Source organism: Phascolarctos cinereus, unplaced genomic scaffold (genome assembly GCF_003287225.1).
Source record: "Phascolarctos cinereus isolate Bilbo 61053 unplaced genomic scaffold, phaCin_HiC Scaffold_4;HRSCAF=312, whole genome shotgun sequence".
NCBI lineage: Eukaryota > Metazoa > Chordata > Mammalia > Diprotodontia > Phascolarctidae > Phascolarctos > Phascolarctos cinereus.
In genome coordinates this window covers 378,565,190-378,585,636 of record NW_027555847.1, presented here as the reverse complement: position 1 = coordinate 378,585,636, position 20,447 = coordinate 378,565,190, and the positions used below count along the sequence as shown (strand labels likewise).

The following is a 20,447-nucleotide window of genomic DNA, read 5'->3' as shown; positions in this document are numbered from 1 at the left end:
TTCAGTTGTTCCAGTCATGTCCAACTCTTCTTGACCCCATTTGGGGTTTTCTTGGCAAAGATACTAGAGTGGTTTGCCATTTCCTTCTCTAGCTCATTTTATAGATGAAGAAGCTGAGGCAAACAGGGTTAAGTGGCTTACCCAGGGTCACACCACTAGTAAGTATCTGAGGCCAGATTTGAACTCAAAAAGATGAGTCTTCCTAACTCCATGCAGTACTCCATCTGGCACTCTGTGCAGTATGGCGCCACCTCACTATCCCAAGGAACTTGATAAGATCATCCAAATTAAATCAACACATACTTTCATGCTTATTGCCTTCAATCCATGATGTGCAGCAGGAAAAAGGGCAAAAAATATTTTGGAAAATACGTCACAAGATTAATAGAGAAAAGAGGCCAAAAGCTTGCTAGATCACACTGAAACCTTATGACTATATGTCATGAATAGATACTTTCTTTAAGAAGGGAGTCAGGAGGCACTGGACATAGAAAGAACCAAATAGCATCACACACACAAAAAAAAGGAAATAGACTTATTTTAACATAGAAGTAACTTCCAAAACACCAAAGGTACCTAGAAACCACTTTAACCAGGAAATGCTTGATCTTGCCAACAACAACAAAAAATAAGATGGCATCCTGTGTCAACACCAATTTCAAATACAACTTTAGGTGCAAAACTGAATGGAAGAAGATGGTGGAAGACCATGAATGGTATCACTTTATAAAACTGAAAGAGAATAGAGAATCATAGCGCTAAATCTGGAAGGGACCTTGGAAATCATCTAGTCCAACTCTCCTCATTTTACAGAGAAGGAAACTGAGGCCTACAGCAATTGTGACTTGCTCACGGTCACATGGTTAATAAACATTAGGTGGGATTTGAACCCAAGTCCTTTGATTCCAGAACCAAAGCCCTTTCCACTGTGCCACATTTGGAATGAGACACAGTTAAGTCAGACTATTCTGACCACACTGCAGGATTAAATTAGGAGAAAAAACCAACAACTTGTAAAATAGCAAAGATCTGTTAAGACTTTTATAACAGTTGTGCTCTAACATCCCAGCTCCAATGGGTACAGAAATGGCATTAAGGAAAACAAAGATGGTAAAAGCAGCTAGTTAGAACCAAATAGACACAGACAAGATCTGTGCTGGACATGACACAAATGGGAAGGCAGTGAGACAGTGATTGTCAAGTACTTGGAAGAAGGGAAGATACCAAATGCTTGGAAAAATCTCAGATGTTATTAGTTCCCCAAAAAAGCCACCAAGAAAAAAAATCAGTAACTACTCATCCATATGCCAATTTTCCTATCTCTATAAAACCTTTATAAGAATAATATACATTTATGTTGTATACATATATCTCAAAGATATCTTCAAATTATGCAAAGAAAACACAGTTCATAAATCATATTCCAAAACAAGCCACATTTTTGCAGTCACACAATCAATAAAAGGTGTAGAGAATGCCATATGATTGGCTTATTGGCTATAGCACTAGCATTTGATCCTGTAGAGTGCCACTTCAAAGGTTAACCTCCAACAAAGTGTCCCCCCGTAAGAGTTAAACTCATGAGATTCCTCAAAAGATATAACATCAGAAATAATGTTGATGACCTTCTGATTATTAATTTCAAGTAAGCTATAGAATAAGGAGACTTGTGCTTATCAAAGGTGTTTATCCCCATCTTGGAGGATTTGCAATGCAAAATCCAAATGAAAGAGGAATTTCTTTCTTTTTTTTTTTTAAACAATCTGGGGGTTTCTTCCATTAGAGAATGTCCAAGTTAGGGTTTATTTGCACTTTCGGGCTTTGATCTTTCTTAGGTAGAACTCAAGCTCTTTGCCTTCGAGCACGTAGCTGTCTGCTCAGCCACACTGGCCTGGCCTCCATGTGATGCGGGCAAGTAGCTTGCCCTGCTGGAACTGTTCCTCCAGAAGTGAGTTGATTTTGGCATTCTTCCTCCGTTCCTCATATTTCTTCTGGATCTTCTTTGACCACTTTTTATTTAAAATTTCTTCCTCCTCAGAAGTCAGCTTGGCTCCCTTCTTCCGGCCCAAGGGCAGGGCATAGTGGGACTCATACCACTGGCGGTATGGGGTGCTATCAATGAGCACGATGCAATTCTTCACCAGCGTCTTGGTCCGCACCAGCTCATTGTTGGATGCATTATAGACCACATCAATAATCATTGTTTTTTGGGTACTGCACTCGGAGCCCCAGGAGAAGTTGCCCACGTCCCCAGCCTCAGCGCCTGGGACTTTTTGTTGCCACCTCAGACTCGCATGGAGTGGATGTGGAGGGGGCCGATCTCGGTGTTGCCCGGTGGCCGGCCCCACTCATACCTGCACTTCTCATGGTAGGGCTTACGCTTGTCCCCGGTCTGGCGACACTTGTGCCAGTTGTCCTGGGAGATCCCCATGGTCGGCATGAGCTACAAAGAGCAAAAGAGGAATTTCCTATAGATAGTAAAGTGCCTCTAATGCTCTTGCTTGCAAATGATATTATGAACATTGCATCAAGCCCTGGACCGTGAAACAACTTCCAAAATGAAATCCATAATCACTTCACAGTTTGGTCTAACTTTCCACATAGAAAAAAACAAATGAATGAAGAATGCCTATTGTCAATACCACGAGGTACATTCTGGACGGACAGACCATTGAGCTAGTCCATTGCTGCATAGATCTTGGAATAGGCACCGTACACAGATGACAAACTGGACCCAGAATTGACCAGGAGGAAGAAAAAAGACTGGATTGCATATGTGGAAACTGCATCGTCCCTTTCAAGAAACCAAGTTGCTGCCTGAAACACAGGCACATCTTTAAAACAAAAACAAAACTAGTGTTCTCTTGGTCATACTATGTGACTTCTCATCTTGAAATACCAGTCTCAAGAATCAAAGTTACAGGTCACCCACAGGACAATTGAGAGATGCTTGATAGATGTGAATAGTCTATAGCATACTACCAATGAATAACTGTGCACCTCAAACAGGGTGAAACGTATTATCAAAGAGAAAATAAGAAAAGAATCGGGCCAATAACATAGAAAGAACAAGGGTTGGATAGCTCATTTATGTACTTATCCATGTCCTCCTATAAATCGTCCACAGAGGGTCCACCTAGAATGTTTGTGGGTAAGAGTTGCATAGGATCAGATCAGTGGTGATCTGCACTGTTGGAGAGGGGAACCCACACTAGGGAGATGCCAACATTCTGAAATTTCGGTTTGCAGCACATTATGTACATGATTTCAGTAGATGTTCACAACAACCTTGTGGGGTAGGCACCACGGAGGGTACTTACTATCCCATTTTTACAAAGGAGAAACCTAAGGCTCAGTTTGTGATTTTCTTGTGATCACAGCTTGTAAGTAAGGTTTGAATCCAAGTATCTCATAATTCCAAGTTAGGTGTTCTTTCTATTGCCTTTCCTGGAATATATAATTAGCTCCTAAAATAATGCATATGAAAGGATTTAGGTTAATGTACCAAGTAACAAATTAGGTATGAATGAATAAATAAGTATTTAATTATTTATTAGGTGCCAATCACAATCCTAAAAGCTGGGGATAAAAATAGGAAAGGTGATTTAGTCCCCGGTCTAAAGGAGTTCTTACTCTAATTGAAAAAGACAATACAGAAAGGATAACCAGTAAGGCTATACTAAGGTAAACGAGAATACAAAATGTTTCAATTACTCATACTTCCTGTTCTCAGGAAACCTCCAATTCAGAGGGGAGAGTATGTAGATAAGTGAAGCACTCACTAAATAGAATCACAGAATCTCAGAGTTGGAAAGGAGCCCAGAGGTCATCTAGTTCAACTTGTACCTCACCAAGAATCCAGCCCCCTTTCCATAGGATTTTCCTTGCATGTGGTTCCTGTCCTTAACAAACCTGTAAGATGGGGGCAGGGTAGGGGAACTTCCGAGGGGAGAGAAGGGGAAAAGACCTGCTTGGACAAACAAAGGAATAAGTCGATTGTCTAAACATCTCTCCCCTGACATAACATTCCAATGTCTCATTATGACATTTCATAAATCTTGGATTCTCCATTGGTGCTTTGTGCTTAGGTCAGACACTATCCCTTCCATTGCTCTTGTGATATGAGCAGACCCTGTTCGCTCCAGGAGCTAAAGCTAGGCCCCACCCTCAGCAGCAGTTTCTGGGTTTGGGTTCAGATTCCTGGTGCCTTCTTCACTTGGGTTTTGGCCTCCACCCATTCTGTTTCCTTCTCTTTGCAAAGATCTGAACCTAGAGTTACCCCACCTCCTTTGCAGTAATCCTAACAAAGCCCCGAGCAGATGTGGTCTCTTCCACTGGTAACAAATGTGTCTTCTATAAAGCTTCAAGTCTGTTTCCCAGGTACCACCCTAGATCTTTGTCCTGTTGTGGCTCAGGACAAAGATGTGGGTTGCCTGGGCACTTGGCTGGTTCTATCTTCTACTGTGGGTCCAGACTTGTACCCTCTACCTACCTTGAAATTTTCTTGTAAAGTTCTGGACTGGATAAAGGAGCTTATAACCATTTCTCTTTCATTTTCTTTACCACTATTGCATTTCTGGCGCATTTATAGAAATCTGTTAGGATGTTTCTTTGAGTCTTTGGATGCAGAAATTTTGACTTTGTTGTCTTCTTCTGAGTGTGTGTTTTGATCTTCCTTGTCACCACAGTAACTTTCTGTGGTCAGAATGTTTTTCTGTTGTTTGCTCATTTTCCAGCCAATTTCTTGACTTTTAACTCTATGCTAAAGTGGGGCTCTGCTTCCCAAGTGGAGGGCACTGTCCCAAGCTTTAGCTTCTTTTGTGCAGCTATCGTCAGAGGTTATTCTGGGGACCTGTGAGTTTTTGGCTTTTCCAAGGTGGTATGATCTAGGGAGAGGTGTGTTTACTACTCTCCTGGTTTGTGAGTGACCACAAGCATTCTTTTCAACCCTGAAACTCTGACCAGGGTCCCTGCTCCCCTGTGGCCACAAGCTCTGCTGTGCTGGTGCTCCTCCTCACACTGAGATTAAGACTCAGGACTTTGACCCAGATCCAAGTACAGGGAATGCAACAGAGTCCTGCACCTGGTGCCTTGCTGAGGTGTCTGTGGGAGATTCTGACTCCTCTCAGTTCTGTTCACTACCTTCTAAGCCAGAAATAATAAGCCCTGTGTTCTCAAAACCTATGCCAGAGGATGGTGAGCTCTGGAAGGTCCTACCCAACTGGAAAGGATTTGAGTAGGGACTGAGGTTAGACTGAGTGCTGTATTCCAAGGACCAACCCAGATAAGTTCTGAGAGTTACATCACCAGAAGGGTGGCCACCAGGTGACAAATATTTTTTAGCAACAACTAATGAAACAATATCCTGAAGTGTGCTTTAATGGAAGGAAAAGCTATGTGCTACTTAATTTCTGAGAAACTCATTTTCCCATCAGTAAAATAGGAATAATATTAGCGCACACACACACAAAATATTAGCACAACATTGTTGTGAGGACCGGATGAGATGACATAAAGTCTTTTTTTAAAAACTTTAAAGTACTATGTAAATGCTAGCTGATATTATGAGCCTTATTATTAAGCAATGCACAGACCCATAACCTCACAAATCCTTAATGCAATGCTAAAATGTGTATGGATGTCTAGTGTCATGGAAAAGTGTGGAGAGACCAGAATGTTTGAGATTAGGAGGAGAAGTTTACAATTCAGCATCAATCAGGGAAGAGCTCTGGGTGGAGGTGACTATGGCTAAGTCCTGAAGGAGAAGAGAGACACTTTTTGGAGGGGAGAAAGTATGCTAGTCTAGGTGTGAGGAAACTCTTAGCAAACTATCAAAGGTCAAGAAGAGAGTCCTCTAATCCTAAATACCCTAACCAGGAGGGACAAATTTAAGGTGTTGTCATGTCACAGGCAGGAGGTATAGCAAAGGTTGTTTACACAGGGCTTTGAGGTAAAGCACATTCTTGGCAAGTAAAATGTTGCATCCAGTTTCATGGTGCTCATTTCACAGTGATATCAAAATGACTTGCCATTTCAAGTAGAGCAAGTAAATAAATAACCCAGACTCAGCACAGAATTATTCCTTGCCTTTATCAGGTAAGTTCACTTGGAACAACTTAGGTCGGGGTGGAGAACCTGCAGCCTTAAGGCCATATATGGCCCTCTAAGCCCTCAAGAGAAGCCCTTTGACTGAATCCAAACTTCGCAGAACAAATCCCCTTAATGAAAGGATTTATTCTGTAAAACTTGGACTCAGTCAAAAGACCACACCCAAAGACTTAGAAGGCCACATGTGGGTTCGAGGCCGCAGGTTCCCTACCTCGATTAGATGAAAGCTCCCAAGTGCTGTCTGATCCATGCCAACTTTTAAATCTGAACTGGCATAATTAAGTTATTAATTTTTATTTGTGTGCAAAATGTGAACATGCATGACATCTTTTATTGGCTGGGTTATCATAGCAGTGATTTTCATCTGCTTGATTAGAGTGATCCTTGCCCATCTTAGCCTGTTGGAAGCAACAATGTCGATGAACAGCAGAAATCTTGGATGCCTCTAAATGGTCTCTGGCTTAGGACTATAGTCCCAGCCATTTGGGGGCTTCTGTTATTGTTCAGTTGTTTTCAGTCATATCCAACTCATCGTGACCCCATTTGGGGTTTTCTTGGCAAAGATACTGGAGTGGTTTGCCATTTTCTTTTCCAGCTCAATTTACAAATGAGGAAACTGAGGCAAGCAGGGTTAACTGACTTGCCCAGGGTCACACAGTAAATAGTTGATGGTCAGATTTGAACTCAGGGAGATGAGTCTTCCTGACTCAAGGTTGGGCACCCTATCCACTATGCCACCTCACTGTCCCTAGGCTTCTAGGAAAACCACCCAGCTTTTGGTTGCACCTAGTTTGACTGTGGATTACAGGGCTCTTCTACTTGCCTTCAGGGTCAGTCTTAACTAAGGAAACAAATGGAATGAAACTCATAAGAGAGTAGCTACTCTGTGTTCAACCCAAACCTCAGGGAACGTACTGTCTTGGTGGAGAGAAAAGACAAAGGCACCTAAAAATAATCAAAGAACAGTACCAGAGAGTGTTCCTAGTTAGGATCTACTGCCTGCATGACAGACACAGCCTATAAGAGTGTGCTCCAGACAGGTTCTGAAAAGCCTTGAAGGTCTTAGTGATATAAACAGGTTCTCAGCAAGACTGTTTCTAAACTAGCTATACTTTCCGCTCTAAAATAACAACCAAGAAATTGTGTCTGTATCAAAAATATCTATTATGTGTGGCAATCTTTAAAAAAAAAAGATCAATTTATTCTGTTTTGCTCAAAAATTTCTCCAGTACTCCTTTATCCTGGGAGTACTTCATGTCCTCCCATCCCATCCCCACTTCCCCACTCCCTTCCCACCCCCGCCCCCCAGTAGTGTGATGACTATCAGGTGTGTGCTGGAGTATATACTAGCTTGGGAGAGCCAAAGTGTTAAATTTTCAGAGTAAGCATTTACACCTAAGAAATCAGCAAATGCTACAAAATCAGGGCGTGATTTATTGTTATTATCTGGACTTAAGAAAGTTATGGGGAAAATGTTAATAATGCACACAAAACTTAAAAATGTGTCCAGCATACCACTGTAAATGCAAAGAATCCTGGATTTAAAGATGGAGTACCTGACCTAGGTTTGGATCCTGCCTTTGACAGTTACTAGCTGGATCATCCTAGGCAAGTCACTTGATCTCTTAAGGCTCAGTTTCCTCATCTGTAAAATTAGGGAGTTGGAGCTGATAACCTATGAGATCCTTTCTAGCTCTAAATGGAAGATCCTATGGTCTGGTGACCTGACTTCACTTACTGTGTGATCGCATGCAAGTCATCTCAATTCTGACTATGGTTCCTTATCTATGAAATTAAGGGATTGACCTAGTTCATCTTCAAGAAGTCTCCAAGTATATCATGGTCTAAACTGGTTTGGAAAACACTGCTAAAGGAATCTCAAAAATGGAGAAACCAATGTGGGTTGAAGTATGCAGACAGATTAGTATATTGGGTAAAAAGCACTGGAGTCAGAAGATGAGGGTTCATGTTCCAGTTCTGCCATATACTAGCTGTGTGGATTCATATAAGGCACCTAACCTCAGTTTCCCCATCTGCAAAATGTGGGTAATGATGCCTATACTACCTTGAACGGATGAATGAATAATACATTTATTTTGGGCAGCTAGGTGGTACAGTGGCTAGAGTACCAGGCTTGAATTCAGGAAGGTCTGAATCCAAATACTTCCTCAGACACTTAGTAGCTGTGTGACCCTGAGCACGTCACTTAACCCTACTGGCCTTAGTTCCTCGTCTATAAAATGAGCTAGAGAAGGAAATAGCAAACTGGGGAAGCTAGGTGGAACAGTAGATAGAGCACCAGCCCTGGTTCAAGGAGGACCTGAGTTCAAATCCAACCTCAGACACATAACACTCACTAGCTGTGTGACCCAGGGCAAGTCACTTAACCCCATTGCCTAGCCAAAAAAAAAAAAAGGAAATAGCAAACCACTGTAGTATCTCTGCCAGGAAAACCCCAAATGGGGTCATTAAGAGTCAGACATGATAGAAAAACAAGTGAAAAATATATTTATTAAGTGTTCACTTTGTGCTAAGCACTGGGGATACAAATGGGAAAGTGAGACAGAATGGGGAGACAACACATATAGAAGGTTTCAGCTGTAAGATGGATGGAAAAGTCTTATTGTCCTTAAGGTGCAGCAGCCAAGCAGGTGACAACACATATAGAAGGTTTCAGCTGTAAGATGGATGGAAAAGTCTTATTGTCCTTAAGGTGCAGCAGCCAAGCAGGTGTTGATGCCTTTCTTTAAAATGTCATTATTTAGTGTCACTATAACCAGGGCTCTCGGTTTCTGGGCTTTTCCCATCAGAGTCTGAGGGGATATGGTGGTCAAGGTGGTGGTGGCTGACTTTCACCTGCTGCCTCCTGGATCCCCTTCAGGGTGTCTTGCTTACCCTGAGGGTGGCATTTGGTTGGCAGTAAGTGGGGATGGCTGGCTGTTTTTCCATAGGAGTTGCTTCTTTGGATAATGGCTATGAGAGCTGGGCTGAAAGTGCAATGATGGTCTGGGGACTGCCACCACTCTCAGGGCTCCTGTGCCTCTCTGCCTATTAGTGGCAGTTGGTTAACAGTTGTTGTTGGTAGTGATGAGGAAGGTAGGCCCCATCTTCACCATGACTTCTCCCGTCAATGATGGCTGGGAGCAGGACTGTTGGTCTATGAGGCACTGCTATCCTGAAGGCTAATAAGATCTGTGGAAGGTGCTTTGTAAAACTGCATAACATAACAAAATGGGAGCTATTTTGGAAGGTTCTGCAAATAAGGTAGAAATAAAATTTTTGCTTATTAGTAAAAGTGGCCTCCTGGGCCAGGACTATAATCCTAACCTTTTTGCTCAGATCCCTAAATTTAAGAGAATAAGTCCCAAAATCTAGAAGATTCAGAACTTCAGGAATGCAATATTTCCAGGCAAGGTCATGCGGGTTGGGTCTGGTGAATATGGATGACAGACTAGATTTCCTTAGAGAATGAAAGTTTCTGACTTAAGCTTAAGAATAACAGCTTGTTAGTAGAAGTCTGAAGTGGGGAAAAAAAGTCCTCCAGCCATTTCAATAATTGGTCTGGCAGAGACCAGGCTCTAAAATTGAATTTTGTTGAAACTTTAACAAGTCCTTTATAGCACAATGAAAGGGGCACTGGCCCTTAAAACAAAGGACCTGGATTAAGATTCTATTTCTAAGGGGCAGCTAGGTGGGAAGTGGATAGAGCTCCGGCCTTGGAGTCAGGAAGACCTGAGTTCAAATCCGGCCTCAGAAACTTGACACTTACTAGCTGTGTGACCCTAGGCAAGTCACCTAACCCTGATTGTCTCACCAAAAAAAATTAAAAAATAAGATTCTCCTTCTAACATTGACAGTGTGACCTTGGACAGATCATTTAATTTCCCTGGGCCTCAAGTCTCCTTACCTGTGAAGATGGCCTTAGAGGTCCATTGTTTTATTTGACTGACGATCCTTTGATTCTACTAGAACAATGGAATGAAAAGGACATGAGGCAATGCAGAGACCAGAGGATCCTTGTCTCCTTATTCCTCCACATTCCAAACTATGAGACATCAGCTGCGGGCAGAAAGACTCATTTCTACAATAAGATTAATAGCAGGGACCCAGAGACCCTTCCCTCAGTTTTCTGGCAAAGGCAGCTAAAATCATTTCCTAAAATTTTAAAAAGATAGAATTGTTGGTGAATATATTCAGAAACCAATAGTGGGATCAGGTGTGGCCAGGTAGCCAAGAGCTTTAGCTACAAGAAGCTACATGGTGTGCTCACCATCCTCTCTGCCTCACCCTGAAACTGTCACCTTGGCTTCTGTGCAGCTGTTTCCACTTCAGTAAAAAGTGTCTCCTGCTGCTGGTCAGTGAGCTGAATCTTCAAGGACGGTTTCTTGTTTCTCTTCTAATGATGACAGTTCCTTAGGTTACAAAGTGTTCAGAAAGACCCCTGGCCTCATCTAACTCCCTGATTTTTGTTTTTGTTGGTATTGAGTCATTTTAGTCGTTCACGACTCCATTTGTGGTTTTCTTGGCAAGGTTATTGGGGTGGTTTGCCATTTCCTTCTCCAGCCCATTTTACCAATGAGGAACTGAAGCAAGCAGGGTCAAGTGACTTTCCCAGGGTCACACAGCTGGTAAGTGTCTGAGGCCAGATTTGAACTCAGGAAGATCAGCCTTCCTGACCCCAAGCCTGGCACTCTATCCACTCTTCCACCTAGCTGCCAACACTCTAATTTTACAGGTAAGAAAATTGAGAGTCAAAAAGATTGGATAATCTGATTATTGAGAAGGCATCTCTTTTCCCAAAGGTATTAAGTAACAGACATTGGGATATGAATCCAATGTTACTTTATCCATGTGATGTTGTTTGATCTTCACCATAGCTCTGTGATATAAGTTAGCATTATTCCTACTTTAACAATCAGAGTCATCACAAAGTCTCAGAGTGTCAAAGTTACAAGGGAGTTCTGAGGCCATGAAGTCCAACCTATATCTAAGCAAGAATCCCTTCTAGACCATCTCTGATAAGTATCATCCGTTCTCCTCTTGAATACTTTCTTGGATGGGGAGTCCATTACCTCCTGAGGCACTCTATTTCTCCCTTTTGGTGAGAAGGTTTTTCTTTGTTTCCTTTTTTTTTCTTAACAGTATTTTATTTTTTCCCATTACATATGAGAAGGTTTTCCTTACACCAAACCAAAATTTGCCTCAATCACCCATTATTCCTAGCTTCAATTCCAAGCAAAACAAGTCTAATCTTTCTACATAATGGCTTTAACAATCTGACAAACAACAGATATTATTTTTAACTCCCAGCATTTCCTTATAGTTTGATTTTTTGGGGGGCAGGCAATATGGCCCCAGGGAAGATTTAAAGGCACAAAAAATTTAAATCCCAAGTCTGTTACTTCTTACCTACGTGAAATCAGTCAAATTATTTAATCTCTCTGGGTCTCACTTTTCTTGCCTGTAATATTAGAGTTATAGGGTTAGACTCGATTGGTGGTCTCCAAATTTTCTTGATCATTTGCCCCATGAATAAACATTTTTGAACCTATACCTCTAATATATATATATTGGTTGTTAAGTCATAACCAACTCTTCCTGACCACATCTGGGGCTATCTTGACAAAGATACTGGGATGGCTTGCCATTTTTTCTCCAGTTCATTTTACAGATGAGGAAACTGAGGTAAACAGGGTTAAGTGGCTTGCCTAAGGTCACAGCTAGTAAGTGTCTGAGTCTGAATTTGAACTCAGGTTTTCCTGACTCTAGGCCCTATACTCTGTCCACTGTACCACCTACCTGACCGTATGTATATTTACTCCTTTATTAATTATATACATGTATTGTGGTTCTAATAATTATAGACTACAAAACTAGGTAACATAGAAATGGAAAAGGATGAGATAAAGATGAAAAAATATGTGATCCCATGTATCCATGCAGGCTGCCCATATGCCTAGAATATACCCCCTCCTTATCTCTGGGCAGTGAGATGTTTCTCTTCCTTCAAGGCTTAGCTCAGGTACTACATTCTGCATGGAGCCTTAACCGATACCTTCAGATGAAGGTGATTTCTCCTTCCTCAAATATTGTTACAGCATTTTGTCTGGACCACTTCTTTGCTTCTGTATCTGAAGTCATGAAAACCTGAGTTCAAATCCAGCCTCAGACACCTACTAACTGTGTGACCCTGGGCAAGTCACTTAACCTCAATTACCACAACAGAAAAGAAAAGAAAATCTCATCGGCATTTGTGTGGAGGGTGGGTTGGAAGGTTGAGACTAGAAGAAGAGAGGTTAATTGAGAGGCTACTACAAAATCCCAGGCAAGAGATGATCAGGGCCTGAACGAGGATGGTGAAAGAAACCACAGGTGCCAGAGATGTAGTGGAGGGTAGCAGTAGAAAGCACAAGATTTTACAACCGACTAAATTTATGGGGTGAAGGAAAATGAAGAGTCAAAGAAGATATTGATGTTGTGGACCTGAGTAACTATAAGAATGATGGTGCCCTCCTTAACAGGAAGTTAAGGAGAAGGGTAGATCTTGAGGGAAAGATAAAGTAAGGAGATCTTCCACATAGCTCACAAATCACCCGCATCTGTTTATCCTCGATGGCTCACACAGTCCCATCTGAAACACGTGGGTGTGCACGCATGCACATGCAGGAAGGGAAAGCTCTTAGTCACTGAACATGCCCCCAAAGAGTAGTCCAGGGGTGCCTACCACAGTAAGGTGGTCATCAAGATCAGGATCAAGTATTTTAAGGTCAGGCTAAGTCTCCCCAGTTCCTTCCACAGAAAAAAATGAATTTAAACTCTAATCCAGAAGCAGTAGAGCTACTGATATTTTGGAGGCAAGGAGTGACTGAATAGATTTCTGCACAAGAAAATTTGTCTGGTGGTCGTGTGAAAGATGGATTGTAGGAGGAAAGAGGGAAGAAGTGGGAAAGACCTATGGAGAGGCTATTGTTATAATCTAGGCAAGTAATAATGAGGACCAATGGTAGGGCTTTCTGGGGCAGCTAGGTAGAAAAGTAGATAGAGAAGATTCATCTTCCTGAGTTCAAATCTAGTGTCAGACACTTACTAGCTGTGTGACCCTAGGCAAGTCACTTAACCCTGTTGGTCTCAGTTTCCTCATCTGTAAAATGAGCCAGAGAAGGAACGGCAAACCACTCCAGTATTTTTGCCAAGAAAACCCCAAATGGGGTCACAGAGAGTCAGATTTGACTGAAAACAACTGAACAACAACATTGTAGGGCTCAACAGGGGAAACAGGGAAGGAAAGGGGACAAAAGATATTGACAAGTCACCTCATTTCTTTAGATCTAAATCTCATGATTTGTAACAGGTCTGAGAAGTAGAGTAGATTATTTCTGCATTCCCTTCTAGATGTAAAATTCTATCAAAAACCAAAACCAAAACAGGCATATCTGTGATAAGGGATCCCAAAGAAGGAGAGAGAATTCTGATTGCATTTCAGGTTTTTATAAAACAGCCATGTTTTCTTTGAACAATAACTACTAACCAACATTTGTTTTTTTTTTATTTCCCTTTGTAGCTCTGTTTACTGCTTACCTGACCGCAGCGTTAACAAACATGATGGCTGTGGTAAGTATGACTTTATCTGGATTTTCCTGTCGTGTTAGAATGAGTACCGTAAGCTCCTTTGGAACTTCTCTAGACTAGTTTGTATCAAATCCAAGGAAGTTTGATTTTGTCCAACATCACAGTAAACTTTGGTCCGCTGTGTCACTGGGTCTGTTGAAAATACAAGTTATGTAACATAAAGCTGGTGATGTATGTTGTCGTTCAGGTTGTGTGTTAGATGCCACAAATCCATCCCCTCATTAGATAGGCAAAATGTGAGTTCTCAGGAGCTAATCCTCCAGGTCCTCCAGTTTGAACACACCAAGATGGTAAACTTTGGGACAATGGCAAAATGAAAAAAAAAATCAGTCACCCAAACCCTCCCAAATTAGTGCCTCCTTTTTTAAAAATCACTTCTCATTCCTCCAGATTTTTGTTTATATCAGTCAATTGATCAATAAACATTTTGTAAGCACAGGTCTGGCTTAATCATTAAATAAGCAGTGTGCTTTCAGCAAAATCAGTTCCATTTTCTGAACATCTGGTTGCCTGTGTCTAGAATGCTCTCCCTGCCCTCCCTTCTTCAGCTTCATTCTTCCCCATCCTTTCTTGATCCCACCATTTCCATAACAAAGTCCTTCCCTGGACCTCGTTTGGTCACTCTGCTTTGCAACAACCTGAGGTATGTATTGAACATTGTGTACTATAATTATTTTTTTAAAAAAAATTCAATATCTACTGTGTGCCAACAACTGTATCAGGTAAGAGAGAGACCCCCAAAGAAAAAAAAGAGCCCCTGACCCCAAGGACTTTACTTAAACTGTACTGGACAATATGTCAGTTAACCAACAACCATTTATTACCCTACTGTTTGCCAGGCACCATGCTAAACATTGGGAATACACACACACAAAAAAAGCCTCTGCTGTCAGAGAGTTCATGGTCTAACAGGGGAGAGACAACAGAAAAACCACTATGTACAAATATTTATATATATATATGTGTGTGTGTGTATCTTTGTGTGTTTACACACACACTCTCAATTTATCTTGTGTATGTATATGTGTATACGTATGTGTATACCCTCTCAATTTATCCTGTATATATATATATATATATATAAACGTGTGGGTGTGAGTATACACACACACACATACATACACTCACACACATACCCAGAGGATAAATGGAGAGTAAACTAAGAGAAAAGACACTAAGATTAATGAGAAACAGGACAGGTATCTTGTAGAAAGTGGAACTTTAGCCAAGACTTGGAGAAAGCCAGGAATCCAGAAGACAGAGCTGAGGAGAGAGTTCCAGGTATGGAAGAGACCAGTGAAGATGCACAGATTCAGGAGAAGGAGTGTCTTGTTCCAGTAGCACCATGAAGGCCAAATCACAGGATACAATTTAGAGAGGGGACTAAGGCATAAGAGAACTGGAAAGATAGAAAGGGGGTCTAGTTATAATAAATACATTTTGTTAGAAGCTCCGTCATTTCACTGGCATAAGGAGTCTCTCACTAGGAATGTAGATTGCTACCTGTTCAGCAACTTAGGATCTTAGATAGCTGTCAGGAGCATTGGGAGGTTAAGTAACTTGCCCAGGGTCACATGCACAATTTGGGTGGGAGGTAGGATTTGAACCCGTGTCTTTCTGACTCCAGGACCAGGCTATGTTGCTTCTCAAATAAAAAGCAGACATAAAGTTAATGCAAAGTAATTTTGGCTGAGGGAAGTAGGGGGAGAAGGATACTAACAAATAGAGATTAGGAAAGGCCTCCTATAGGCGTTTAAGGGCAACTAGGTGGCGCCATAGTGCATAGAGCACCAGGCCTGGAGTCAGGAAGACTCATCTTCATGTGTTCAAATCTGGCCTCAGACATTTACTAACTGGGTGACCCTGAGCAAGTTACTTGACCCTGTTTGCCTCAGCTTCCTCATCTGTAAAATGAGCTAGAGAAGGAAATGTCAAACCACTCGACGATCTTTACCAAGAAAACCTTAAAATGGGGTCATGAAGAGTCAACACAACTAATCAGTTAAACAACAGAATCTATAGGAGTTGGCACTTCAGTTCAATTTTGGTTCAGGACTCTAAGGGGGGGGGTGGTAAAGAGAGAATGAATTCCAAGTATGTGTGCCCTTCTGTGCCAAGATCCTCCACTAATGCAGGAGAGGCCTGGGAGACAGAAGGTTGTGTATGGAGAACAGCAAGAAGGCCAGCTTAGCTGGAAAAGGCATCAATGTACAATAAATCTAGAAAGCTAGGCTAGAACTAGATTGTGAAGGGTTTTAAATGCTAAACAAGGATGAGTTCATACTTTATCCTAGAAGCCATAGGGAATAGAGGGAACCATAGGAGTTTCTTGAGTGTGGTGGGGGAGGAAATAGGGCTGGGAAGAGGGATGGACCAAGTGGAATATATGCTGAAGTTCTAAAGCAGGAGTCAAAGGACCTGGGTTCAAATCCCACCACTGATGCTTACTATCCCTGTGATCTTAGGCAGGTCATTTGACCTCCCTGGGGTTATTTAACCTCAGTTTATTTGCCAGTCATATGAGGGGGTTAGACAGGATGGTCCCTGAGGAGGCTTTCAGCTCTCAAGCTCTGATCTTACCTCAGCATTCCAGGAAGACTTAAGCTACCTCTGTTTCCTGTTCCTTCTTTTCCAGTTTGGTTTGTCAACATGCACCTGGCCCTTCTGCTTGGCCACACTCATCTTCCTCTTAGTGACAACCAAAAATCACTCCATCTACAAGCTGCCGCTCAGCAAAGTAACTTACTCCGAGGAGAACCGCATCTTCTACCTGACAGCAAAGAAGAAGTTAGCAGAAAGCCCTTTGTGATGGAAAGACCAAGTCAAAGCCAGACCTTCTGATTTTAAACCCAGATGACACCATCAACTTGTAGTATCTGTGATTTAATATCTTCAACTATAGTAGAATCTTTCAAATTAACCATACAGCAATTACTACACTTTATTCTTTTGGGGGGGGGGGGGTTAGGCAATGGGGTTAAGTGATTTGCCCAGGGTCACACAGCTAGTAAGTGTTATGTGTCTGAGGTTGGATTTGAACTCAGGTCCTCCTGAATCCAGAGCTGGTGCTCTATCCACTACGCCACCTAGCTGCCCCAACCACTCTTTATTCTTGATAAAAAAAAAAAATCCATCTTTTTCACTTGCTTATTGCTTTCTATTGGAGGTCACTAAGATGCCTTTGATTTAGGCTCATCTAATATAGCAGGTAACATGCCCCAGCAAGTCACTACACCTCTCTGGGCCTCAGTTTTCTCATCTGTAAAATGAGAAGGTTAGAATACATGTGACTTCTATGTTCCCTTTCAGCTTCAAATCCAATAGGCCTATATTCTGAGAGGGAGCAAGGGGCTATGGATCTGTAAATATTTGATTTGGAGGAGAGTTGGAGAATTAAAGAATGTATCGGCCATTCATTAAAAGAGAAGAGGAACTGAGTACAGAGGCTGCTATGCTATTGCTCTTTCCTGTGTGTGCCAGGATGGTTGTGATTAACAGATGCATAAAAGATATTAACAGTATTAAATATTAAGTGCTATGCCTAACTGGCCTTAAGCCAATAGAGCCCAAAGCAGCAGATGGCCCTAAGGTCACCTCAAATAGAGAGGAAGATGTTTAAAACATTCAGTGCTGGCTACACTATGAAGTCTAACATGGTGAGCATGGACAGGTGAATAGTCACAGCAGCTAAAGGAGTCTCCATGTAATTATAAAAAGTTAAGTTTTTGTCCACTGTTGTTTTATATTCTCCTAGTTACAGGGCTCCATGGCCTTGGGTTGGGTTGTTTTCTCTCTCGGGACTGACAGTGAAGTCGGAGGAAGACAGGATATGATTAATATCCGTCCTGCACTGTCACTCTTGTTGGGGTCTGGCAATGACTTCAAAAACACCGTCTCCTGAGAACAGAGTTATTTTGAAGAGAATAAAATGAATGAACCTCTCTTCTCAGCTTCACCATCTCATTCAATTTACGGTCTAGTTACACATTGATTGAACTAGCCTTTGAAATTCTTGGCAGAACCAATTTACTTGAAATTAATAAAAATTATTTTGAATATGCCATGAATATGAGTAAAAGGAAATTGGTTGTTAATCCTTTGGCAATTTACAGTCACATTTTTCAGATTTGACTTTTTTTTTTTTGCATATTTTCAAAGCCTGGGGCTTTTTCCATTGGATATAATGATTGCTTATTGATGTTACTTATTAAATTAATAGTCTTAAATTAATGCAGTAACTTTTATACTAAAAACTTTATCTCATTAGTTTGCATGGAATGATACTATTGTGCTTTCAGAAACCAAAGGAGTTTAAACTACTGAAAGAATGTAGATAACGACTTCTATGACATTCACATCTACATGCTAGAATAGTCTACTAAGGATCCCCCAAATAATTGTAGAGCATGATCCTTTCACCTCTTTTAATCAGTGTAACTGGTTGACTGAGCTGTCTGTCTGCCAGCATCAAGCCATCCAGTGACCATTTAAATTAGTCAATTATATTTTTGCTGGTTGGCTTGATAATGATAGACATCTCAGCTAGCCAGGCACAGGGAATACAGGAACACTGAAAACGATGGATGTGTCCTCTTCCTTCAGGACACTGCCACTTTTTCAGCACAAGAAGGTTTCAGGTAGCCTTCTGGAAGACACAAAGTATATATGCTGCTTTGCCAAAAAATCTCTAGAACAGCAGACACTGGACCACTGCTTAGTCTAGCTCTCATCACTTCAGAAGGAATTGCAGGGAGGGGAGGTTATGGTGGTCCAGCTGAAGACAGAGCATCTTCACTTGGGTCATTGGCCCAGTTCGGTTACAGCCTATAACACGGGTGGGGAACTTGTGGCCTTGAGAACAAATGTGGCCTTCTAGGCCCTTGGGTGTGGCCCTTTGACTGAGTCCAAGTTTTACAGAACAAATCCTTTTATTAAGGAGGTTTGTTCTGAGAAGTCTGGATTCAGTCAAAGGGCGGCACTTGAAGGCCACAGGTTCCCCACCCCTGGCCTAAAAGATACTGGAAGGAAATGGGGTAGTGCTTTTACTCCTTGTTAGTCATTATAACACAGCCTGTACATGCCACCAAAATACATGCTCAAAATGGAATGACATTTTTGTTAAAATATGAATCTGTCATTTTGGAAGTTTTAGAAAATATTTCTTTTTACTTATAGTTTCCAATGCAAAGTCTGTATTTAAACTCATTGAAGTGAAGGACTGGGACCAAAGAAGTAATCAGTCAATTAGCAAGCATGATTAAGCATCTACTATGTGCCAGGAAGTATGCTAGGAGATAGGGGATACTAAGTCAGTCTCTGCTCTCAAGAAACTTACCTTCTATTCAGTGGCTCAAGGAGAAGACCATAGATCATAGCTATTTTTCCTCTGAGGAGAATATACCAGTTTTTCTCATGTGAAGGCCCTGGTGATCAAAGCTTTTTTACTTCTTTAGTTTGCAACTGCAATTCAGTTCAACAAGCATTTATTATATGCCTACTATGTTCTAGGTGCAAGGCATACAGAGAAAGGAACAAAAGATCCTACCTTCTAGTAAGTCATTCTAAATACGTATACATTCCTATGGCAAAAAGAAATCTTCAGTGTTTGCATTGACATTTATTTTGTTAGAGAATCTGTGAAATGAGAGCTTTAGAAATCAGGAAGAATAACAGTAATAAATAACAAAGAAAACAAAATGCCACACAGGTTCTGAAATCTGTACTTCAATTATGAGTGAATGAGCAACAATGGAGATGATCCATGTATGACTCGTGCTCAGAGTGGATCCATGACAGGTGTCTGTTCTGAATAGAGCAACTTTTCATGAAGTGACTTCACACAATTGTAAATATACTCATCTGAAAGCACTGTAAATAGAACAAGCTAACATGGTGTTAATTTTCTTGTTTCTTGTTATGTAGTGAGTATTATTCTAACAACATGTATATATTTTTATCTTTACTCCAATGAAGAGATTTGTGTGTATGTGTTTTTCTGTCATTTGTATTACATTTCTATGCAAGCTTATACCAATAAATAAGTATAGTCACAATTCAGTCACAGGTGCTTGTTTTAAAGATAATTACATAGACAGATAGGTATGACATTCATTCATTCATTCATTCATTCAACCAAAAGTAGTTACTAAGTACTTTCTGTAGCAAGAGAGATAAGACACAAAAACTAAATAACTATAATGCATAACATTACATGATAAATACATTAATGAGGTACAAAACCAGGTACTTACTATGTGAGAGAAGGAGTTGGGGAGGGAGAAAGAGACAGCAAAATAGCAGGGTGTAATGGCTAGAGAACAGGATCTGAAGACTTTGGTTCAAATTCTGCTTCTAGTGCTATCTTGACCATGAGCAAATCACATAACTTCTAAGACCCTCAGGCAACTCTCTAAGATTCTGTACAGCACCCAACGGTCCATTTTGCACATGATCTCCACCTTCATACTAGTCCATTTCTGAAGCACTTTGTGGGTGCTGGTCAGCTTTCAAATAAAAACCATTCATAAGCCCTCATTAGTGTGTTTCTTTTACCAGTCAACCTGAGGACAGAATCGTTCAAATCAAACGACATAGTGAGACAGCTGACAGAAGTTTCCTCCACATGTCCCAGGATAGACTCTCCCACAAATTGTCATACCATTAAGATGGAATGAACACACATAGAGCCCTTGTGATCGAGGCAACATACA

At 41.2% G+C, this 20,447-nt stretch overlaps 1 protein-coding gene and 1 pseudogene across 4 annotated transcripts in view; one reads left to right on the top strand and one right to left on the bottom strand.

The window, feature by feature from the left end:
* SLC14A1 (solute carrier family 14 member 1 (Kidd blood group)) overlaps positions 1–19,794 on the top strand; it is a 110,602-nt gene extending 90,808 nt beyond the window's left edge. For all 4 annotated transcript variants that reach the window (XM_020985749.2, XM_020985750.2, XM_020985752.2 and 1 more), the window contains 2 exons: positions 13,670–13,719; positions 16,373–19,794. In XM_020985749.2, the coding sequence (XP_020841408.1) occupies positions 13,670–13,719; positions 16,373–16,546 (224 nt within the window). In that variant the 3' untranslated portion in view covers positions 16,547–19,794. The remainder of the gene's footprint in view (positions 1–13,669; positions 13,720–16,372) is intronic.
* LOC110207959 (small ribosomal subunit protein eS8 pseudogene) lies at positions 1,803–2,431 on the bottom strand (annotated as a pseudogene).
* Positions 19,795–20,447: the final 653 nt, after the last annotated feature.